The 25,412-nt window shown below is 42.0% G+C and overlaps 1 protein-coding gene across 1 annotated transcript in view; it reads left to right on the forward strand.

Moving 5' to 3' along the window:
* dcaf7 (ddb1 and cul4 associated factor 7) overlaps positions 1–12,027 on the forward strand; it is a 33,918-nt gene extending 21,891 nt beyond the window's left edge. The window contains exons 5-6 of the mRNA XM_059955777.1: positions 719–836; positions 4,433–12,027. Coding sequence (XP_059811760.1) covers positions 719–836; positions 4,433–4,605 — 291 coding nt within the window. The 3' untranslated portion in view covers positions 4,606–12,027. The remainder of the gene's footprint in view (positions 1–718; positions 837–4,432) is intronic.
* The last annotated feature ends 13,385 nt before the right edge of the window (positions 12,028–25,412 follow it).

Below are 25,412 nucleotides of genomic sequence, written 5' to 3' on the forward strand. Positions count from 1 at the left end.
AGGTTGATAAGATTCTTGATAAGTCAGGGCATGAAGGCAGAAGAATGGGGTTGAGAGGGAATTGGATCAGCCATGATGAAATGATGGAGCAGATTCTATGTTCCAAATGGTCTAATTCTGCTCCTATGTCTTATGATGTTACGGATAACTTGTTATTTTTACAGAATTACTTGTGTTTGCATGGTTTATTTTAGTTCTTTGAAAATGATTATTAGGAGCTCATTGCAGATTTCACCAAACCTATTTATTTTTTTAATTCAACCTGAATTCTATTCATTGTGTGAAAATTGTTTGCAGAATGATCGAGTTTTTTTTCCTCTGCTTCTCCCAACAAATCAGAGGTGTATTTGGAAGGTGGATATGCTCAGTTGCCCAGAAATTGTGGTAATCTGCAATAACTGCATGTGCTGTGCATCGGTAACAGGTGCATAGCTGTAATGCAACTTTTCCCCTCTGGCTATGTCCTATAAACTTGACTTTAGCCAAATACAGAAAGACAAACCCTATGATGTGACTGGCAGTTTGGCTTCTGACATTTTTCATCTGAAGATTTGTTTTTATCATGGTTAAAGAATGAAATAGGGAATTATTTCTGCATTCCAATTACTCTGGTAATCCAGTGAAATGTAAATTATTAGGTAATACTGCTTTACTCTTGTTTTGCTGTAGCAGATTTTCATTTGAGTCTGTTAATCCAAAAGCTTCTACTCATTTGCAGGTGGTGATTCTTGATGTCCGTGTGCCCTGTACACCCGTGGCTCGGCTGAACAATCACCGAGCGTGCGTGAATGGCATTGCCTGGGCTCCCCACTCATCATGTCACATCTGCACTGCAGGTAAGTACTGTCTTTGTGCTTTTGGTGCTAGATGTCCTGTAATATCTTTCCTTGGAAACAAATTATCCCTATCTTGGTCATTTAAGGGGGGGCGCTGTTGTAATCTGACGTACTGACCTCTACCTTACCAAGGCACAGTGACAACTCTCTGATACCTCCTCTTATTTACCCCTCCATCATTACCCCACTAAGGAGCACCAGGCCATTGTCTCCCACACCATCACCAACCTTATCAGCTCTGGGGATCTCCCATCCACTGCCACCAACCTCCTAGTTCCCACATCCCGCACTTCCCATTTCTACCTCCTACTCAAGATCCACAAACCTGCCTGTCCAGGTAGACCCATTGTCTTAGCTTGCTCCTGCCCCACCAAACTCATTTCTGGATGTACAAAAATGCTGGATGAACTCAACAGGTTGGGCAGCATCCGTTGAAAGGAGCAGTCAAACTCATTTCTGCATACCTCGACACTGTTTTATCCCCCCCGTTCAATCCCTTCCCAACTATTCTCACATTCTGAATTTTTTCAATGATTTTAAGTTCCCTGGCCCCTACCGCCTTATTTTCGCCATGGATGTCCAGTCCCTGTATACCTCCCGACCCAACCAGTTCCCCTCTGCCACCACTTTCCTCCGTCTAGCGGAATTAGTCCTTACTCTTAATAATTTCTCCTTTGGCTCCTCCTACTTCCTCCAAACTAAAGGTGTAGCCATGGGCACCCGTATGGATCCCAGCTATGCCTGCCTGTTTGTTGGCTTTGTGGAACAGTCCACGTTCCAAGCCTATACCGGTATCTGTCCCCTACTTTTCCTTTGCTTCATCAACGACTGCATTGGCGCTGCTTCCTGCACGCATGCTGAGCTCGTTCACTTCATTAACTTTGCCTCCAACTTTCACCCTGCCCTCCAATTTATCTGGTCCATTTCTGACACCTCCCTCCCCTTTCTTGACCTTTCTGTCTCTGGAGACAGCTTATCTACTGATGTCTACTATAATCCTACGGACTCTCACAGCTACCTGGATTATTCCTCTTCCCACCCTGTCTATTGCAAAAATGCCATCCCCTTCTTGCAATTCCTCCGTCTCTGCTGCATCTGCTCTCAGGATGAGGCTTTTCATTCCAGGACAAAGGAGATGTCTTCCTTTTTTAAGAAAGGGGCTTCCCTTCCTCCACCATCAACTCTGCTCTCAAATGCATCTCTCCCATTTCACGCACACCTGCTCCCACCCCATCCTCCCGCTATCCCACTAGGGATAGGTTTCCCCTTGTCCTCACCTACCACCCCACCAGCCTCAGGGTCCAACATATAATTCTCCATAACTATCGCCATCTCCAACGGGATCCCACCACCAAGCATATCTTTCCCTCCCCCGCTTTCCGCAGGGATCGCTCCTACGCGACTCCCTTGTCCACTCGTCCCTCGTCCCCCCCATCCCTTCCCACTAATCTCCCTCCCAGCACTTATCCTTGTAAGCAGAGCAAGTGCTACACCTGCCCCTTACGCTTCCTCCCTCATCACCATTCAGGGTCCCAGACAGTCCTTCCAGGTGAGGCGACACTTCACCTGTGAGTCAGCTGATGTAATATACCGCATCCAGTGCTCCCGGTGTGGCCTTCTATATATTGGTGAGACCTGACACAGACGCACACACAAAATGCTGGTGGAACCATTTCATTGAACACCTATGCTCTGTCCATCAGAGAAAGCAGGATCTCCCAGTAGCCACACATTTTAATTTCACATCCCATTCTCATTCTGATATGTCAATCCATGGCCTCCTCTACTGTCAAGGTGAAGCCACACTCAGGTAGGAGGAACAACACCTTATATTCCGTCTGGGTAGCCTCCAGCCTGATGGGATGAACATTGATTTTTCTAACTTCTGTTAATGCCCCTCCTCCTCTTCTTACCCCATCCCTTATTTATTTATTTATCTATTCTCTCCCCCCCCCCCTTTTTTTTTCTCTCTCTGTCCCTCTCACAATCACTCCTTGCCTACTCTTCATCCCCCTCTGGTGCTCCCCTCCCCCTTTCTTTCTATCTAGGCCTCCTGTCCCATGATCCACCCCCTTCTCTGACTCTGTCCCTTTTGCCAATCAACTTTCCAGCTCTTAGCTTCATCACTCCCCCTCCCACTTTCAAATCTCTTACTATCTCTTCTTTCAGTTAGTCCTGACGAAGGGTCTCGGCCCGAAACGTCGACTGTACTTCTTCCTATAGATGCTGCCTGGCCTGCTGTGTTCCACCAGCATTTTGTGTCAGCTGCTTGAATTTCCAGCATCTGCAGATTTTCTCGTGTTTGCATTTAAAATCTTATTTTTATTTTGAGGGCATGCATAGATTTCACCTTTACTGATCCACTATTTAAAATTTTGGTTGTCACTTCAAATCATTTTTTAACTTCTGGAAATGTGTTAATTCATCCTCCTGAGTACACTCTAGTCTTAACATTGGTTCTAAAACAGTGCGCCAATGATCTGCAGGCTTGTTATAAGAATGTTATAAAGTAAGCTACAGAATCTAGATTTTAACAATAACTTATTTTTGCATCCATTCCATAAAATCTGGATTCTCTTATTTTACTTGCTTTCTTAAATTTGTATTTGAGCCCTTATTCTCTGTTTGTCTATTTGAGGTTTTTCATATTTTTCCTTTTCCTAACATTTTATCTGTCCAAATGTGCTGACCACCTGACCAGTCTGCTTTGAGTTAATTAATCCTTCTCTCAATTAAATGTACTTCTGGTGCCATCTACATCCATTGATGTTGCACTTTGCAATTCCAAGATATTTATTGAAGACCTGCATCTTTGGAAGACACCAAGCCTCACAACAGTGAAATGTCTGCTATTTTCATGTTTTCAACTGACCTTAATGTTATGTATCTGTCCAATTTGCTTTGTTTTAATTTTATTGGTAACCCTTGGCCATAAAGTTATCATAATCCATTTCTAAATATTTCAAGTTAAATTTCACAACTGATCTTTTTTTCTTCAGTCTCTTGCAAGGTGTCTATTCATAACCCTGAATTATCCAGGGTTTAAGTTTTCTTATCCTTTCTCCTTCTCTGCCAGTTTTTACAATATTAAGTCAGCAAAATTGACCACTGAATAGAAATACTATATGCACACAAATCTAGTGATCCTTGGCAGATCCAGATAGATTGAATTTAAACCTGTGGAATTTATTGTTTCCTTACCTTTGGAATGGGGTGTATGACCTTCACTGACTGGAAGATCCACATTTTGTGAAGACTGGTGCCTGCTATGAGACATAGCTCACTGTCATGGGCTGCAATTCTAGATCTCCCTGTAGGGATTTGCCCAGATTCTGCTTGGCTACAGTTCATTCCTGTGTCATAATAATTGTTTGGGTGTGAGGCGAGAGTTCTCTTTTAAGTTCATTTTTGCCTTTGAATTCTTGCATTGGAAACAGTAAATGTTCTACACTATGTAGCCAGGCACTGTGGGAAAGCTGCAAAATCTTGAAGGGTATTCACAGGCATTTTAATAGGGGAATGTTTTTGCTTTCAGTATTAACATTGTTGAAGATTGATGTTGTTTTTTTTAACTAAATCAATACTTTTGTTACAAGCGGATGACCACCAGGCACTTATTTGGGACATCCAGCAGATGCCGCGTGCCATTGAAGACCCCATCTTGGCATACACAGCAGAAGGAGAAATCAACAATGTCCAATGGGCATCCACCCAGCCTGACTGGATAGCCATTTGCTATAATAACTGTCTTGAGATCCTGCGGGTTTAGTTTTAACAACTGACACTAGCCAAGGGATGGGAAATGGGGGCTGTTGTGTGTGATTGATATTGATGGTGAATGAATTCAAGTTGAGAATGATTTTGCAAATTTTCAGTGTTGTTATTATATTCTGAGTGCAATTGGCCATTTCTGGACCCAAATTAACAATTTGGATCCCTGATCCATCCTCCCCTTAAAGTAAATACCCAAGTCAATTAGGAAAGGACACTTCTAATCAGCTAACCCTCTGGTAGTGTACAACAGTAGGAATCTTTTTAAAATGTCATTGTAAATAACACTTTACCATATTTTTATGATCGGAGTAGCTGAATCTGGGGTAACTAGTTTCAGAAGAAGTCCTGTTCCCTAATCCTCTGTCAGGTGACTTAAATTCCATGTTGGGCGTGTACGGATGGTTTTCGCTTGATTTGAAAGATTATAATATCTGAAAGGATGGATTCTAATAAGGAAATAATTTGGCAGCTTGAAGGCTGTGATATTTGTCCATAGTGAAGTTTTCAGATAGGAATGAAGTGCCTCCTGGAATATCTAGGTGAGGATTTTGCCGAAAGATGGTTTTGAGAACGCACTTTTATTTAGCCCTGATTTGTAGCCCTCATTTGTAGAAATAGAACAAATTTCTGCAGGATACCATTATTCTTTCAGTGAGTTTGTTTTCTCCCAGGCAGGCCCCGATGACAGCATTGGGTTTGCAATGCAAATGAGATACTGTTGCCCTTGAAGTGGGCAGCACAACATTGTGAAAGTATGGTGCAGTAAAGTAGATACATTACAATGACTGATACTAGCCCCCACTTGTACATTGGGTTATCATTTTAATTTGGTTGCAGTGAGGCAAATGTTTTCAGCTGTTCAGTCAAACATGAAATTGTTTTTTTGGTCCCATTCACTAGGCCCCTGCCAATTTTATGGCAAGATTAATAAACCTTGGATTTTGAGAAACATCCTGTGAACAAACTTTTGGAATTTGTTGTGATTGTTGATTTTTTGTTTGCCTTCTAATATAAACAGGCTGGATTTGAAGTGTGTAATTCCAGTCTAACTGGATAGTTAAGTGAAGTTTTATACCATCAGTGCAGCACAACCAGTCTTGCTGAAGTCCTGCTTCCTGAATGCGTTGCATTTCCCTTCTTTCTTGCCCATCATCATGATGCCAGTGGTTTTACTTGACCTGCTTTGTATTTGAGGAATAGAAGGGGTGTGGTGGTTAAAAGGGCATCTTGGTTAATCACTCTTTAATGTTGTGCCTTTGGTGAGAGGTAATCATTCAGGAGTGTATTCAACAGCACCTTGAACCTGCCTATTGCTCAGTAAGTCCAAATGTTATTCCTTGAACAAATGCTGTATTGTGAAGCAGCTGGGTGCCCTGCACAACCTATTCATGTGCTCTCTTTCCACCTCATCCTGATGGAAAAGATTAGACTAACGAGATGCACTGCAGTGAAGTACAGTTGAATAGCAATAAGTCTTCTCAGCTGCACTGAGATTTGTTGCTGTGGGGCTATGACTGTGCATTTTAACAGTCTGGCACCCAGTCCAGGTGATGCTTTTTCCATTGTCAAATCTAATGCATATTTGGCCTGATGATATCACTTGGAATGTGACTTGTATTTGAGGGTTTTTAGTCTTCCAGCAGCAGCAAGTTGCGGGTTTTTAAATTTTTTTTTGCAGTGTGCTTTATGCAGTATCCCAGCCTGTTCTGCAGATGAATCTGCATAAGTAAGGGGGGGGGGGTAGGAGGTAGGAGTGATTTTGCTTGTACCGTGTGGCAGAGTTAAACAGCTTCAGTTGTTGACCGAGACAAGACTCCCTACATTCTCAGACATGATGTAGGAGAACAGTTTGTAAGGGGTGGCAAGAAATAGCTCATTCTCAAGCATTCTTTATTCAGTGCATGTTTAGCCCCAGCTCTATCTATTTAATGTATTAGTGGAATGTAGGTTTTTTTTAAAGCAGAGAAAAGCATACTGCATTCTGTTTGTATAGGATTTGGTCCTAAGTGCTAGGTACCTCTACAAAGTGTAATAGGTTTCTTTTATCAGAACGAGAGATGGAGTTCAGAGCATTAGTACGCTGCTGCCTTGTGCTTTTTTTTCAGGAACAACAATACTAAAAAATACATCGCTAAAAGGAAGTATTATAGAATTATGTATATAGAAATGTTAGAAGACAAATCCCTGCTCTCCTGACTTTGTTCTGTACTGCAAATATGTTGAGAGCTCAGCCCTTATATCGTTCCCACAGCAATGTGGGACTCATCACTACACAGCTTCATGTGCAGTGAGTCACTGAGGTTGTGAGGGATAATGTTGGGCAGGTGGAACAAACAGTGCTGTTGTGTGATTTGGGTGCACTCAGGCCAGAGTGGACTGGACACTGCTATACCTCTAAACCTGGGGAAGGCTGTGCAGCCAAGCAAAAGTGGGGAGTGGTTGGCAGCTTCCACCACATCCAGAGGGGTGTGACAAAAAATACCAACAGATCCAAATGATCTGTCAGCATTTGTAGTGATTCCCCTGCTGTGACTGCACTGTGTGCAGCTCTGAGCCTTGCATCTCAGTGCTCCCCCAGCCTGCCCACCACCAGCCATCTGCATGTTGCCTAAATCAAACTGAGCCACATGAATCAAAAGCATCAGATAATTAGTATAGCATTGTGCAGCCAAAGTATTCCCTTTCAAAAAGGTAATACTGGGGAATGTGTTGCTGTGAATATTTAGACTCCAGGACCAATTACCCCTGCAGGGTATCACTGAGGTAGAGTAATTTGAAAACAAAATTTGAAACTCTAGCTTCTACATTGGGGTATAGTAAATATTGAAGGTCTGGCACTCCAAAACTTGGGTGGATGCAAATAAGTTACTTTAAAGCACTGCATTAAACTAGGTGCTGTTCTATCGCTGGTGGAGTAAATCAATTGATAACTCCATACTAATGTCTTGTGTAAAATTTTCTATTGTGCATTGTCACTACAGATAACTTTCATTAAATGTATTTATTATCTTAAGTGTTTTTGCTGAAGCTATCTTAATTTTCCCTGCTCACTACAGCTAACAGAATTGTATCTTTTCTAACTGAATTGGAACTACCCTGCCTGCATCTTTTGGATATTTCAGGTTTTCCTATCCTTAAGTTGTTTCTCATTGTTGGTTGCATTCCAGACCCTCATTCAGTACTTTGCATTTGTTATGACTGTAGGAAAATTGGAGTTGGGGAAGAGTTAGGATGCCATTTTAATAGTTGATGTTCTCTGGTCTGTATGCTTAGTAGATGCTGAACAGTGAAATCCAAACTAAACTTCGGACATATGACCTTCCCCCAGATTATATTATATTTTAATAACTACAGTCTGCGTGAGCTGGGTAAAACCACTATTTGTGCTCTGCCAATCTAGACCTTTTCCATTTTTCAGTTTCTGTATCCGGACTACTGAAAAACTGACAGATTTTTCTGTAAAATGTATGTAAAAAGCTAGCTGGATCCTGTTTAAATATAGTCAGGTTTCCAACTCGTGAGTGGGATGGATTTGTTGCCATCTAAAGGTGAAGGTGCTGAAGTACAAATCCATTCCTCTCGAAGGTACTTTGCAATCAGTGAAACTGCAGAAACAGAAGATCAGAAATAAAAACAGAAAATATTGGAACTCTCAGCATCCCTGAAAAGACCTGAAATAATAATTCTGTTCTTGTTCCACAGATGCTGCCAGACTTATTGAATATTTCCAGAATTTTCAGTTCTTATTTGTGGCAGTAATACACAGATTAACATAATAAACACAAGGTGTTTTAGCAGTGAATAGTCCATTTCCTGCAGCTAAATTTGCATAACTAAAGTTTTAAATCTTCAGTGTGAGCAGCATTCCCCTTCAAACTTTGGTTGACTATCTATTGAAAATTTTTGGTCCAGTTTCTTTGGTTTGTTATATCATTCTGTCTCTGGTTTCTCTGGCCTCTCACTTACAGTAAAAGCACACATCTGTGAGATTTTGTCTTCAGTCTTGAGACCTTTTAAAATTGCCTGGTGATGACAAAAGATGCCCTTCCTGGTAAAGTTTACATTATTTTATATTTTTCTTGTGTGCATGAGGCCATACAATTGATTCTATGCTGACTCACAGAATTTCATTACTGTACTAATTTTCCTGATTTGTATTCTTCTCTTCTCTCCTTTGCCCTCCCCATCTCTAACTTCCTCCACTCACTTACACACCAGAGTTGGGACTATAGTGGCCATTTAAAGTACCAACCTGCACACTTTGCAATATGGAAGGAAGCCAGAGCATTTTGGGGAAGGAGTGTGAACTCCATACAGACAACACCAGAGGCCAGGATTATACCTGAGTCCCTGCAGTTGTAAGGTAGTATGTGGCATCCCTTTACAGGCTCTTTGACTTTAAGGCTATTTTCCTCTAACTTGCAAATATACACATCTTTCCCTGGTGGCACATGAGAATAAATCAGTTCATGTCTGCTTATGACAAAGCTGACTACTTAATAGTATTTGGTTTTTTGAAATGAAAGAACCATTTTCCATTGACACAATTGGGTAAAATCTTTGCTTATGAAGTCAGGTGAGATCTTCAGTCTGTGCTGCTTTCATTTGGCTTGATGACAGCTGAAGAGAGAATCACTGACTTGAATAAGGAGGGAAATTGGTTAGGAAGGATTAGGGGCAATTTACAGTGGGAAACTATAGGTTTGAGGGATGTGGGATGAAATCCAGATGGCTACTGGCAAAGCATGCACACTTCACACAAACAGCATCAAAGTTTGGGATCAAGCCTGGATCATAAAGGTAGCAGTTCCATTAGCTGTGCTACCAAGATGCTAATAGCATTGATTGGGGCTCTGGCAGTTTGGATATTGTTTCAGACCAGTAGTTGTTGACAATGTTGACCATTGCTGCATGAAGCCTTATGGCACGTGGTTACCATGCTTGTCCATCATTTGTGTTAGCACTCTAATTATGTGAAAGAGTGTGTTCCTACCTGCATGGGTATACTCATTTTAAATTTTCAGTGAGTTCAAAGCATAATTGAAGAATTTTCCATGAATCCTTTAAGCTACTTTCAATAGAACCCATGCAGTTGATTTGCTGGGTTTATTTAATGAAAGCTGTTCTGTGTGGCTGTAATATTTTTCATTCTCTGCTTTTGCAAATTTATTGATGTTTGTGCATCAGTTTGAGTCTAAACCCCATTGATAGAAAGCCTTGTGTCTATTCCTTCTGGTTTTGTTACATTCCTGTTTGTATCTATATGTCAGGAGCTACAATAGTACTCAATCCACTTTTACTTTCTAGTTTGTCATTGTGAGCCATGTTTGTATAACTTTACAGAGCAGTTGCAATTTTGGATGAGCTTGCTGTGGGTAGATGAGAATCACAAGCAGAATTGCGTAAGTGTAGCTTGTTCATTGTTTTACTAGTGGGCTGATACTTTTCTGAAGTCTTTCTTACGGACCCAGGCTGCATTTGCCATATGTGAGTACGGTACTTGTTTTGCCCCAAGTTACTGACCTGAGGTATGAAAGGCAATGATTGGTTACTATGAGATTCCTCCTGCAGGCTACTCATTTTAATGTAGCTCTTTAAATGCAGGGAAGTGAAAGGTTTTGTTTCTGATACGGAACATTTAGTTCTGAGTGCAGTTACTCAATCATGGAATACCTTAGGCCATCTGGTTCTTTATCTAAGACCGGTCAAAGAACAACAGGTGGCTGGGCTCATCTCTTGTATGTGGTTTCAGAAGCTGGGGTTACTCAGTGTAAAGCAATCTGAGCAAATTCTGTTTTTATCACTTCCCTGGCTATTGAATGTAATTGAAACACTTTCACTGCACTGGGAGGAGTTGGGGAATGAATTTGCCTGGGGTTGAGCAATGGTGTTGGCTAAGTATTTATATTGTTTACTTTTAATTCCTGAAAAGTTAGCTAAGTAGGGAACAAGGCCAACTCAAAAGAATGTTCCTGATAGGAGTTAAAGAGAAGGTTGCTGTGTCAGCAAGATTGATTTAAGTTTGGCACCTTTTGCACTCAGCTTGCTAGTTCTCTGTTTGGGGCTCAAGTGCAGCTAATGGACATGTGCTAGGTAAATTATTGCACTGTATGAAGCTCTCTTGACATGAGTCTTAACAGATACAAGAGATGCTGGGGCAGAATAATACAAGGATGATGTGAACCAACAGTACAGCTAAGAACTTTATTGTCCAGCAATTAACTCTGGATCTAGATAGTTGTTCTGTGTAAAATGTGCTCAGTTCTGACACTCTAAAGACACCAGTTAATGAACCCTTTCACTGGCAGGACCCACCTTTATGCTATTGTTCTATTAATGTGTATTGTTGGCAGTCTACTCAGATAGATTTAACAATGGCATTATCTGTATTTCAACCTGAATTGAGTCCTCCATATGAAGCTATTTTATTTATCAGTTGTATCTATTCATTTGTGCCATTTAGATTTCAGACTTGTATAGCACACCTGGGTTTTCCTATATTGACAGTATTTCTAGTGTGCATTGAGATATTTGAAGTATTAGTGCATGTTGTGTATGTGAGGGGCAAAGCAGATTTTTGTTGGAGGGGATGGTTAGTGAAGGCTGCCACCATTTCCTCACCCAGAGGTTGGTGGGGGCATTTGTTTTTAGGAGGTTGTATGCATACTTGGCTTCAAGCAGGTGAACTGCTCTTGCTGTCTCTCCTTGAGAAATGGGCATCAGCAGTCTTATCGACAGCACTCAATCAGGCAGCCTGGGCTCTCCCACTTACCTATACTATTTCTAAATTAAAGCCTTCCTCGTGTCACTGTTATTATTGTACTGTTACAACCTATACATCGCCTCTAGTCCACACCTTTCCTCCTGTTTCGATTTTCAAAAAGTTAGGTGTTAATGTAACTCAAGGCCCCTCCATTTTAATGTGTTGCAGCTGGTTGAGCTTAGCTGCTGCCTGTTTTTTAGTTGATTCAGATGTGTACATCAGACAGGCAGGAATCTTTATGTGTGGGTGTGTTTTATTTTAAATTCTTCGTGTTTTAATCTCAATAAACAATATGCCCTTGATGCAAGCTGGACATGTTTGTATGGAATTGCTTTCTGCCATTTGAGGATATGAATTTTGATCCAACACTCGCAGCTGATTCCCTAGGTCGAATTTTAAGGCCATTGTGTTTATAGCTGGATATACAATCCATCTTGCAATGAAGGTTCATCTTTAATTTAAAATATCTTCAAATTTCTGTATGTCCACTTCTGTATGCTGTAAATGGCACTTCTAGTATTTATTGTTTTTTTGTGCAGTTTCCATTAATTATTGAATGCATAGCTGAGTGCTTTCTTAGAACTGTAGAATGTTTGTTTATAATGGAATATATATAAGATGTTAACTTTTTCTTAATAAAAATATTGAAGTGTGTCAGTGTTGCTTGGTTCTTCTATCTCTTTCTGTCATTCTTGTATCTTTCCATTTTTACCTATGCAACATGACTTAGATCAAGGCAAAGATTACTGGTTATGACCACACTGAGTACTTATTCAGCCACAATCAGTAAAAGCTTTCTTACGTATAGTAAAACACTATAGATGCTATAAATCTGAAATAAAATTACATGTTTGAATTGGTTAGACAATGAGAAGCAGATGATTGCTGATGAAAAGTCATAGGTGAATTATTCTGAAGGGAGTAGACAATAACATTGAGCGGAGTGTTTACTATGTCACTAGGAGAACTTCAAGAAGTAGTTGGGGCAGCAGTGTGGTGTAACACTATTACGGCACCAGTGACCCAGGTTCATTTCCCGTTGCTGCCTGTAGAAGTTTTGTAAATTCTCCCTGTGACTGAATGGGTTTCCTCCAAGTGTTCAGGTTTCCTCACACATTTCAAAGAAGTAATGGTTAGTAGGTTAATTGGTCATATGGGTGAATTTGGAGCAGCATGTGCTTGTTGGGCAGGAAGTCCTGTTACCATGCTGTACCTTAAGTAAAACCATAAGATATAGGAGCAGAATTAGGCCATTTGGCCCATCGAGTCAGTTCCACAATTTCATCATGGCTGATTCAATTTTTCTTTCAGCTCCAATATCTTGCTGAGGAATCTATCATACTCAGCCTTAAATGTACATAAAGATTTGGCCTCCACAGCTCCTGTGGCAAAGAATTCCACAGATTCACCACACTCTGGCTCAAGAAATTCCTCCTCATCTATGTTCTAAAAGGAAATAAAATAAAACAACATGTAATGTTTAATGCTACCATTTTGGCCCAGAAATGCTGATCAAATTTCCATAAATTTTGGAAATTTCCTCCTCTTCCCCTTATATCAATGAAGTCCCCACCATCAACTTCTATGAGTTTTGCAGATCTCTGTAATTTCCCTGCAAGTTTACTCTTTTGCTGTAGCTGCACTAAAGAATATTCCCAGTAATATAATCACATATTTCTATTGTAAACAGATTCTGCTCTTGAATGTTCCAGAACTTGCTCTTCAGAGCTGCAGTTTCAGAACCAGAATCAGATTTAATATCACCAACGTATGTTGTGAAATTTGTTAGCTTAGTCCTGTACAATGCAATACATCATATAGAAAAAATACAGAAATCAATTACAATAAATATGTTAAAGTTAAATTTAAAATAGTGCAAAAACAAATAATAAAAGTGAGGTAGTGTTCATGGGTTCAATATCCATTTAGGGCAGAGGTAGGCAACCTTAAGCACAAATGATTTTCTAGCACATGGTATTCATTCATTTGAGGCCAAACATAACCAGATCTATTTAAATAGATAATTCCTATGTTTCAAGTTTTTTTATGGCATTTATCTGGCCCACAGTCTGCTCATTAATACGTGATCTGGCCCACAGAGGCAAAAAGGTTGCTGACCCCTGATTTAGGAATCAGATGGCAGAGGGGAAGAAGCTGTTTCTGAATCACTGAGTGTGTGCCGATACTACAGAGGCTAGTACCCAAGATGGAGCTGGTTAATTTTACAACTTTCTGTAGCTTTCGATCCTGCGCAGTGTGCCCCTCTCTCTCTTCCCCCCCCCCCCCCCCCCCCACATGCAGCCTGTCAGAATGCTCACCAGGGTTTTCAAGTGTCTTGGGTGACAAACCAAATCTCTTCAAACTCCTAATGAAAAATAGTTGCTGTCTTGCCGCCTTTATATCTGCATCAATATGTTCATCAAGTTCGATCCTCCGAGATCTTGATACCCAAAAACTTGCTCACTCCGCTTCTGATCCCTCTGAAGGTTGGTTCATTCTCCCTCGTCCTACTCTTCCTGGAGTCCACAATCAGCTCTTTTGTCTTACTGAAGTTGAGTGTAAGGTTGTTGCTGCGACACCACTCCACTAGTTGGCATATCTCACTCCTCTACGCTCTCTCATCACCACCTGAGATTCTACCAACAATGGTTGTATTATCAGCAAATTTATAGATGGTATTTGAGCTATGCCTAGCCACAGTCAAAGGTATATAGAGAGTAGAGTAGTGGGCTGAACAGGTATCCCTGAGGTGTGCCAGTGTTTTATCGGGAGGTATGGTATTAATACCAATCCACACAAATTGTGGTCTTCTCGTTAGGAAGTCGAGAATCCGATTGCAGAAGGAGGTAAGAGGCCCAGGTTCTGTAGTTTATCAATTAGGACTGTGGGAATGATCGTGTTTAAACACTGAGCTGTAGTCATGAACAGCATCCTGACATGGGTGTTTGTATTGTCCAGGTGATCTAAGGCTGTGTGAAGAGCCATTGAGGTTGTGTCTGCCATAGACCTATTGTGACGGTAGGCAAATTGCAGTGGGTCTAGGTCCTTGCTGAGGCAGGAGTTCAGTCTAGTCATGACCAACCTCCCAAAGTATTTCATCACCATTGATGTGAATGCTACTGGACGATGGTCATTAAGGCAGCCCACGCTACTCTTAGGCAGGTGGGAACTTCCAACCATAGCAGTGGGAGGTTGAAAATGTCCTTGAATGCTCCCAGCCAGTTGGTTGGCACAAGATTTCAGAGCCTTACCACGTACTCCATAGTCGTCTGCTGCCTCATAAGGGTTCACCCTCCTGAAAGATGGTCTGACATCAGCCTTCAAGACAGCAATCACGGTGACTGGGTGCAGCAGGGGTCTTAACAGCTGTAGATATATTCTCCCTTTCAAAGCAGGCATAGAAGGTGTTGAGCTCATCTGGTAGTGAAGCATTGCTGCCATTCATGCTATTGGGTTTTGTTTTGTAGGAAGTAATGTCTTGTAAACCCTGTCAGATTTGTTGTACATCTGATGTCACTCCCCCCCCCCCCCCCCCCCAACCTCACCTAGAATTGTACCTTTGCTCTTGAAATAGCTCTCCTCAAGTCATACCTGGTTTTCTTGTACAGGCCTGGGTGACCAGACTTAGGACTTAGTTTTTGCCACACCCTTTTCTTTTTAACAACCTTTCTCTTTCCAAGACTGTTTCCAGAAATATTTTGAACTCACTCCTTTCCTTGGCCAGCAACCTCACTAGCACAATGATTGCACTGGCTTCTCACCAACCTTGCTTCAGAGGTTTACAGTGCATGTATGTAAAAGCAACTTGTACTCTTTAGTCTGGTTCTGTCTAAGAACTTTCCATTACATGTTCTGGCTCAATTTACACTCCCTGTTGTTTTTGTTTTCTCTCCTTAGAGACTACGGTGTGTGTATTGGGTGGAAAGAACCAAGAGGGGGAGGAGAAAAGGGAGATGGGGCAAGGAGGGGAAGGTTATGTAACTCAGCAGTACTTAGTGTTCATTCCACTGGGTTGCAGACTGTCTATGCAGAATGAGTCCTGTTCCTCTAGTTAACAGGCTTCATCCTGGCAGTGGAGAAGGCAGAGGAAGATGGCCACCTGCCATTCACCTCTTCCCTAATAGTTCCTATCCTCAACTACTTATCAAATTCTAGACCAGTAGTCATTTGTCTTCCTGCTTGCCGCTCTCCAGCAGCAATTTTCCAACAGTCACGCTCCCTCTTCCCCACCCCCACCCAAACCAATGCTGTCTCCTAGCTCCATTCCACTTGCCTATGTGGTGCTACCTTGCTGTCATCATTCACCCCTCCTTGTTACACCAATGATCTTGGACTCCTGACTCTCCACTCCCCTTCTTCTACTGGCCGCCTTACCTCTCCACCACAGTTCTGGTGCAGTGTTTTGACCAGAAACATTGTTCCTCTCCTTCCACAGAAGCTGCTTAACCTGCTGAGTTCTGCAGCTTGTTTGTTGCTCTTTTCCAGTGCAGTTAGGCAATCCAAGAATGGGAAGTCATGAAGAACATGCCAGTGCTCTTTGAGGGGTTGGCAGTGGAAAGGGCAAGCTGCTTCAAGTTCCTGGGCATCAATATTTCAGTGGATCTATCCTGGACCCAGATCCACAAGATAGAAATTGACGTAATCATGAAGAAAGTGTACCAACAGCTGTGCTTCATTGGGAATTTTAGGAGATTTGGTACATCACCAAAGACTAGCAAGTTTCTACAGATGTACAGTGGAGAATATTCTGACTGGTTGCATCACCATCTGGTATGGAACCTCCAATGCACAGGACTGGAAAGAACTGCAGAGGTTTGTAGACTCAGTCCTCTTGTCACTACTACCGCCAGGGAGCCTGAAGACCCATGTTTTTGGAACAGCTTCTTCCCCTCTGCCATCAGATTTCTGAATGGTTCATGAGCACTACCTCACTATTCCTTATTTGCAGTTTGTATTTGTCTATTTGTAATGTGTGTGTGTTTTTAAAATGCCTTGCATTTTACTGTTGCCACAAAGTAACAAATTTCAGGACATCGCAGTGATAATAAACCTGATTCTGATTCTCAAAATGCTGGCCTGAATAAATAAAAGAAAATCATTTGAGTTCTCCTGGAGTACAAGGATATACTGTAGCTCTGAGGACCGTACTGGGCTCCGAACACTCAGAGCCAACACCTTTTAATGCAATGACATTGGTTAAACTAAATAGCTATTTCAACTTACCTTCTGTTCTTGTTAGTTGAAACTCTCTGGGGAAATATTTTATGTGTTCTGAATGCCTGTCTTTAATCACTGTTTATAAGTGAGAGGCTGCAGGTGCTAGAGTCCTGATTAAGACACAATCCCATTGGTCCTATCAATACACTTAAGAGACAAACTTGTTGGGATAAAAAGAGATGAGGAAGAATGTCAAAGTTATGACAACTTTGCTTGACAATCATCTGCAGTAGGTTATGATTAATGGTACAGCATGAGTTAACAGAATTACCATCTGGGCCACGTCATCTTCTCACAGCTACCATTAGGCAGGAGATCCAGGGGCCTGAAGTTCCAGCACCAGGTTCCAGAATGTCTACTTGCCTTCAATCATTTGTTTTTGAACCAACTGGCACAACCCTAAGCACTATGATTTAGCAACAGTCTGACCACTTTCATCACTTTGCACAAGAACTTTTTTATTCCAATTGTGTTCTTATAAAAAATTGTTTAACTTGTGTTTAATTCTTTTGTGAAGGATCCTTAATGATGCTATATGCAAGTAAGTTTTTTTGTTGCAACTGTGCATTATGTGTACTTGTGCATTTGATAATAAACTCAATGGACTTCTGACTTTGTGAAATCTTAAGTGCCATTGAGGGAAGGAAATCTGGCATCTACTGTAGCATAGCCTAGAGTGACTGCAAACTCTAATAAGAGTTTTGTATAATCACAAGGCCTCTTTCGCATGCAGCTATATTCAATACAAATTCTTCCCACTACTTCTTGATTAACATGGTCATTCAAACCACACAATTGTTGGTGCTGCCCTCCATTGGTCAGGAGTTGTTGCATATTGAAGATCATGTGTATATCACTTTTTAGCAGGCATAATCCTCACTAAATCTTTGGGAAGAGATCTTTTGTCACTAGGGGATGGTAGTTGAATTTTAGGAAAGACTTCCTCTGTAACAAATAGCAGGGAGCCCTGTCTATAGTTAGAGCAATCAGATCTGAACTCTTCCTTGGAAATGGCCAAGATTAAGGTGCTTCAGAAAAATTCTAGTATGCTCTCTGCTTCCCAGATGAGGGAGATGATGAGTTGCCTTCATGCTCGAATTTCCTCTGCACTGTGCTTTGAAGCTTCAGAGGCCATCCTTTTATCATAACAATAACATATTTATTAGGCACTTTTCATACAGACAATATAGTTCAAAGTGCTTTACAATGGAACAAAGTGCAAAAAATTAAAATAAAGGACAAAACAATAAGTTAAAAGCAAGTTTAAATAAGTAAGTGTTGAGCTGGCATTTAGAAGTGTCAACTGAGTTTGCATCCCTTACTATTTTAGTTATTGAGTGTCACAGTTTAGGAGCTTAGTTTAAAAAAGCTGCCCTGCCAATTATCTTTTGAGGGAGATTGTTTAAATTTAAGAGACCAGCAGAAGAAAACCTGAGAGTTTGGCTTTTATCACTGTTAACTGGGGAGCAATGAGGCTGGACTGAATTGAGTACTATGGGTTGGAGTTGGGAGTCGCTGGCTCAAGGTCAGAGCCTTGAGGAGTTTTATTGGCCTTCCTCAGAGTTCCTCTTGGTTATCAATTGCTTTTCATTATAGGCTTTCAGTGTAGTGAGTTTTGTGTATTTGGGCTGTAAATGCTTCGACGGCAGTACTTCATAAAACTACATTTACTGTGCAATAGAAATGTGCTTATCTTTCCTCTGCCTACCCCACACTCCTCAAAACAAAAGCTTGGCGATATGTAATTGAAAATAAGTAAGCCTCAGCACCATGGTAGTGTAGCAGTTAGCACAGCATTCTTACAGCTCAGGGTGTCCGAGCTTAATCCCGTCCTCCTCGGAGGATGTGTTGGTTTCCTCCCACAGTCCAAAGATGTTATAGTTAGTAGGTTACTTATTATTATTTAATTATTTATGGTTGTATATTGCTGTATTTCTACACTATTCTTGGTTTGTGCAACTGTAACGAAGCCCAATTTCCCTCGGGTGACCTGCAGGCTAGCAGAGGGAAGGAGCACCTTATACAAGGGGTGATTGATAAGTTCATGGCCTAAGGTAGAAGGCGTCAATTTTAGAAAACCCGGCACATTTATTTTTCAACATAGTCCCCTCCTACATGCACACACTTGGCCCAGCGGTTGTGGAGCTTACAGATCCCTTCTTTGTAGAAGTGGTCCACAGCAGGGGTGATTGACAAGTTCGTGGTGTAAGGTAGAAGGAGATGAGTTATTAACTTCAAACTTTCTGCATAATCACTCAAAGAGTTGAACTGCATGTGCATGTAACGAGAGCATCTTGGAAATCCAGGTGGTCCACAGTAGGGGTGGTTGATAAGTTCATGGGTTAAGGAAGACAGCGATGAGTTATACGCCCCTGCTGTGGACCATTTCTGGAGGTCCAAGACGCCGACTTCTACAAAGAAGGGATCCGTGTGCTCCACAATCGCTGGATTAAGTGTGCAAATGTAGGAAAAATAAATGTTCTAGGTTTTCTAAAATTGACTGCTTCTACCTTAGGCCATGAACTTATCAATCACCCCTCGTACCTCCTTTGGTAGAGAGGTATCTCTACCCCACCACCTGTTAATTTAAAAATATATATATATATAATTACTGTCATTTATAGTTTTTATTATGATGTACTGCTGCAAAACGACAGATTTCATGACCTATGTCAGTGATATTAAACCTGATTCTGATTCTCTCTCAGCAGAAAGCCCCACAGGATATGATCACTATGCTCCGTCTGCAGGAGTGTCCCCAAGTTTCTGGTTGCCTGCTGCTTTAATCCATCAACCCACAGCCACACTGCCCCTTTCTGTCTATGGCCTCATTTGCTGTTACAAAGCCCAACTCAAGCTGGAGAGAAAAAAAAATCATCTCATCTGTCTGGATTCAGTATCAAATTCACCAATTTCGGGAAACTTGGTATTTCTGTTTGTAACAAAACCCACAGTTTCTGCCTACCAACATTTTGACTCCGTTTTCTTTTTCTATTCATATAGTCTAGTCCGTTGGGTATGTCCCACATTTGTAACACATTGCAGACAAGGGAACTTAATGTGCTGGTACTGCTGTCATGAATGTACTTGAGAGATGTTCTCCTTGTTCTACAAATCCCTTCTCCACCCTGAATGAAAGAAAACTAACTTGTATTTCTCTCTTTACCTGTTGTGCAAAGGGCATGAAACTTTAACTCGGGGCAGAACACAGAGGGAAGATAGCTGGTTTAAAGAGGAGAGAGGGAGGGTTAAGGCAGGGGCCTAGTGAGTGATAGCTGGAACTAGATGGGGAGGGAGATGATGGGCAGATTGGGCAAGGGTGGAGTTGAGAGACTGTGGCAGGGAAGTGACAGATATAGACAGATGAAGTCAGGACCAATCGAATGAATACCTGAGGCAATTCCCCTGTTCTCTTATCTTCCCCCACACCCTCCACCATCTGAGTATTAGTCCATGCCCACAGAGCTGTGTAAAGTGACAGAAGCTGGATCGGGGCATTGATGAATCTCCTTGGAGAGTTGCCTGTGGACTGTGGATTGATATCCAAGATGGCGCCAACAACCAACGGCAATGTGTTGCAGACAGCTCACAAAACCGCTAGATACTCTTCTTCCAGATATTCTTCTGAACTGCAATTGATTGCAGCCTGTCGTTTCTCTCAAGAAGTGATGGTAAACTGGTAAAACACGTGGAACAGGGTGTCTGCAATAGCAGGGTATGGTAAACAGGGCTCTAGTAAACTGGGGTTAATAACAGTCTAACAGGTGGGGGTCATCACTTCCCCACCTGTAGGTTGACTCATTATAGAGCCCAATTGCCGAGGGTAAGAATGATCTCAATTTGCGCTCTTTGGAGCAGCGCAGTTGTCTTCGTCTATTACTAAAAGTGCTCCTCTGTTCACCCAAGGTGGCATGCAGAGGGTGAGAAACATTGTCCAGAATTGCCAGGATTTTCTGTAGGGTCCTTTGTTTTACCACAGCCTCCAGTGTGTCCAGTTTGACTCCTATAACAGACCTAGCCTTACTGATCAGTTTATTGAGCCTGTTGGCATCACCCGTGTTAATGCCATTGCCCCAGCACACCACTGCTTAGAGGATCGTGTTGGCAACAACAGACTGGTAGAACATGTGAAGGAGGGGGCCTGCATACTCCAAACGACCTCAGTCTCCTCAGGAAGTAGAGGTGACTCAGGCCCTTCTTGTACACAGCCCCTGTGTTGGTGCTCCACTCACGTCTGTCATCCAGGTGCACCCCCAGGTACTTGAACTTAAAATGTTGAGCAAGTTTAAAATCATCAAGAACAATTGCGGAAAACAAACAGGTCTTCAGCACCCTCTGCCTGCGTTTGACCGCTTTCCCCTCTCCTTGCTGCCGTTGGGCAGGAGGTGCAGGAGTCTTGAGTCTCACGCTGCCAAGTTTGGGAGCAGTGGTTGCCCTGCAGGCATCGGGCTTCGCTCACCTCAGCCCTGAACTGTGTACTCACTTTCGGGGGCCCTGCAGTTAATGTTCCACGTGTTTTTCTTTACTTTTATTTTTACTATTTGCACGATTTGATCAAGACGCTTAAGTGCTGAACTGATTCGGCGGTTCTGGAGCGGCCTCACTCACCTCGCTGGGCCCGTGGCTGTAGACACACATTCAGGGACTCTGCGGTTTGATGGTTAATGCTCTGTATATTATTTGTTTACTTCCTATTGTTTACACAATTAGATTTTTTCACACGTTGCTTGTTTGATTGTCCTGTTGTGTGGGCTTTTTCTTTGTTTTGTGGCTGCCTGCAAGAAGAAAAATCTCAAGGTTGTATACAGTATACATACTCTGATATTAAATGTACTTTGAACTCCGAAGTTGTGTCCTCTCTCAGGCAGCTGCCTCATCCAATGACACCCTTCGTGGCATACTGTACAAGTCAGGTTGAAAAACTCATACAATCCCCCAGCTTAGACCATTTCCAAATCAGTTTTTCAGGGCCTTCTACTTGGAGCCATAGGGATTTTCCAATGTAGAAGAAGGCCATTTGGCCCACTCCTGTACTAGTTGAGAACAAGCTCTCAATCTCATCCCACTTTCCAGCAAGGGGTCTGTAGCCCTGCATGTCATGGCTCAGCAACTATATACCCAGATACAGTTTAAACGTTTGGAAGATTTCTACATGTCCAAACTTTCAGAGCCCCAACACCATCTGGGTGATAAAAACACATCTCCATCTTCCCTTTAATCCTTCTACCAATTAGTTTAAACCTCTGATTTCTAGTTTTTGATTGTTGTGCCAAGAGGAAACTGCTGGGGCTCCATGTAATTCTATATTTGTCCTAGTGTCCCTCTTTGTACCCAGGAAGGTAACCCCAATCTATCCAATTTTTCATTAGAAACAGAATCCTATAAATCTCTTCTGCACCCTCTACATGTTCCCTGTAACTGAACACAGTGTACACAGTGCCCCAGCTGTGGGTCAACTATTGCTTTAGAAAGGTTTCAAATAAGCTCTGTTATCCATGGAGGAATTAAAATATGGAAGAAAATGTCAAACTCAAATGGGTCAAGGGCAGTGGAAGCAGACAGATCAATTGTCTTTGTCCTTACCATGCGCTTGGAGATGGAGGCTGCCATTTTGTGGAACTGTTTTACATTCTCCATTTTGTGAACTGAAGTTGCTTGGCTTTCGGTGTTTTAAAGTAGTCACAATAATGCTGCTGGTAATCTGCTGGACTAGAGATGATCTCCAAATGAGCTATTTGTAAGAAGTTCTTCTTTGGTTAGATATAACATGCAGATTTGTGACTGTTGGGGTCTGTGCCTGTCCTAAGTGATTCAAACTGGTTACTGGTTTTGCAACCAATTTTAAACAAAGAGCCATAAAGAGGGCAATAAATGGATGCTGGCTTGGACCAGAGGCAATAAAAAGGTGTTAAAGGTCAGTCAGGTGACCCATAGCCCAATGCACTGGGGTGCAACATTTGAATTGGTAAGGAATGGATATAAAAGCAGATGCAATAACTCTGGAGATTCACCATCGCAAGGAAGAACCCTCATGCCAGACGAAGAAGGGATTGATCATCTGCCCAAAAGAGATTTCCTATTTCAGTGTTATAAAGAGGAAAAGTGATCTGAGTGGGTATTGGTACAAAGGGAATTCATGTTTAAGTTGTTGGCCTGAGGTCAACATAGTTGTTGTTTGTGCAAAGACAATAAAGTGCAAGCTTCGATTAATTAAGAATTGCGTAATGAGTTGTCTTACCTAGATCAATTGATGATTGGTCAGCAGCTCCCAGCTCCTTCACCCTTCAAGAATCATCTAGGGAACTTTCATATTTGCTTGAGTGCGAACTGGCACTCCATCATAATAGTTAGTTTAAAAGACAGTTCCTTCAACAATGCAGCACTCCCTCACAGCTGAACAGAAAAGCTGCTTCAAAGTCTTCAACTGGACTGAGTGGTTCTTTCCCAGCCAACGCTGACACAGTGGCTGAATAGCCTTCTGCTCATCATAAACTCGTAGAGTTACAGAGAGATACACCATGCAGCAGGCCTTCTGGACCAACCTGTTCTTGCCGAGTTAAAAGCTTCGATAAGCTTTATTTCTAGGTTTTGTATTTCAAATCTCAAACGGGAGATCTTTGAACTTATATTCTCCTGGTTATTGGCTGTGGAATACTGACTGAGCAACAGGTAACTCAGGACAAGCTCAAGTGTACAAGGCTAGGAAGCAAGTGAACAGTGAAAACTGGCATTTGATATGGAGAGGTTTTCAATGCTTGTTTGGTTTTAGATTAAATATTTCCAATGTAGGAACAGTTTTGCAAATCATTCCTTATATGAACACTTGTCTGAGATACAAGTCTGTGACAAAAAGGGGAAAAGAAGGTTTTCTTCTGCAATGGAAAATTGTAATGATACAGAGTAATGACAAGCTACAGCAAGGGGCGTGACACATTCATTAACCCGATGGAGCCACCGAGCTCTGGAGAGCCAAGGGTTTTTGTAGTAAGTGGCCAAAGAAACAAGCAGGAAATGAACAGATGAGAATAGTTTCAGTCTGTGAAATGTCATCATCTGAAAGGGCTGTCTTCCAATTTAAAATTTGGGAAAGGAACCTAAGTTATCCTTCAGTTACAGGAGTCTTATAAAGAAAAATGCCGATGTTCAAAGATCCAGTGGTGTGTATATACACAGATGTCGAGTACTGTTGTCACTTTAAGGCTTATAGGGTTGCTGTTACTTGAAGGAACTATGTGAAGTGGTTAATCATTGTAACGGTACATACACCTGCCTCCAGACTGAGTTGAAAACCAACTACAAGAGCACACAAAATAAGATCAGAAAATGCCAGAAACTCAGGGCAGGTGGGACCTGTGGGGACAGAAGCAGTTCATGTTTCAGTTCTGGGACCCTTTGTCATAATGTCATCGTAAACAGAAGTGCTTGCACGATTCTCTGTATGAGTGAGAAAACGAGTAACAGTCATCCTTGGCTCTAAGCATCAGTTCAGAGAAGCGCGTGGCACTGGCAAAAGAGACAAAGAGTGTGGAAACCCCGGCTGCAGGATGTAAATCAGAGTGAGGTTACTAAGTTGTGGAAGTGTGGGGAAACAAAGTATTATCAAAACTAAAATAAAATAACCATGGCCAGAAATAGAGTTCAAGATGAGATGCCAGGAACTGCACTACTGTGATATATTGGAAAGGAATCTGGGACTTATTAGAAATGCTTGGATGTGATCACTGGGGTAACAAAATTGTAGAGGCTATGGGAGGTGACGCTAAACAAGAAAACACGGTGAACTTTGAATCAGATTTATTGTCATTAATGTATGTTGCTCAGTACCTAAACTTACTATAAATTACAAATGCAAATAGTACAGAACAAAAGGAGGTAATCAGGTGGTGTTCATGGTTCATGGACAGTGCAGAAATCTGGTGCAGGTGAAGAATCTGTTCCTGAATCACTGAGTGTGGGGTTTCAGGCTTCTGTACCTCCTGTCACAACCAGGGATTCGGCAGCGCAGTAGATACGGCAATTGCGCTCGTGAATATGCAGGTGTCGGCTGATTATTATTTAATGGTGGTAGTATTTAATTCCACACTTGTCTTTGTAGTGCTTGGCGAGACTTGGACAGAGCACAGCAACGCTTTGCTGCCTGTTTGCCTTCGGCCTTCCCTGAGAAATTGGACTGACTCTGAAGACTAGCGGTCTTCGTTTAATGCTTAGATGTTCTTTTCAGCCGCAGTGTAGGCTTTGTATTCCGTTTGAGAGTTTTAGTTAACGGCCCTGTTTGGCCTAGCGTTTATTGGTTATTTTCTCTGTAACACTGTTCTCATTAATGTCTGTGACATATCGACCTGCTTCAGTGTCTCTCACTCCGCACTTGGGCCGTATCCGAACCTGGTAAGAGTCTCCGGAGACAGGCAGAATCTCCTCAAATGAACTCCTAATGAAGTCATGCTGCTGGTGTGTCTTCCTCGTGATTGCTTCCATGTGTTGTGCCCAGGATAGATCCTGAGATGCTGACACCCAGGAACTTGAAGCTGCTCACCCTTTCCACTGCTGAGCCTCCAATGAGGACTGGTGTGTGTTCCCCTTCCTGAGGTCCACAATCAATTCCTTGGTCTTGCTGGCACTCACTATTGTACACCTCCTTGTTGCCGTCCGCGGATCCACCAACAACAGTGGTGGCATTTGTGCTGTGCCTAGCCACACAGTCATTAATGTAGAGAGAGCAGAGCAATGGGCTAAGCGACCATCCCTGAGGTGCGCCTATGTTGATTGTCATCAAGGAGATGTTATTACCCATTCACGCTGACTGTGGTTTCCTGATAAGGAAG

Source organism: Hypanus sabinus, chromosome X1 (assembly GCF_030144855.1).
Source record: "Hypanus sabinus isolate sHypSab1 chromosome X1, sHypSab1.hap1, whole genome shotgun sequence".
Classification (NCBI taxonomy): Eukaryota; Metazoa; Chordata; class Chondrichthyes; order Myliobatiformes; family Dasyatidae; genus Hypanus; species Hypanus sabinus.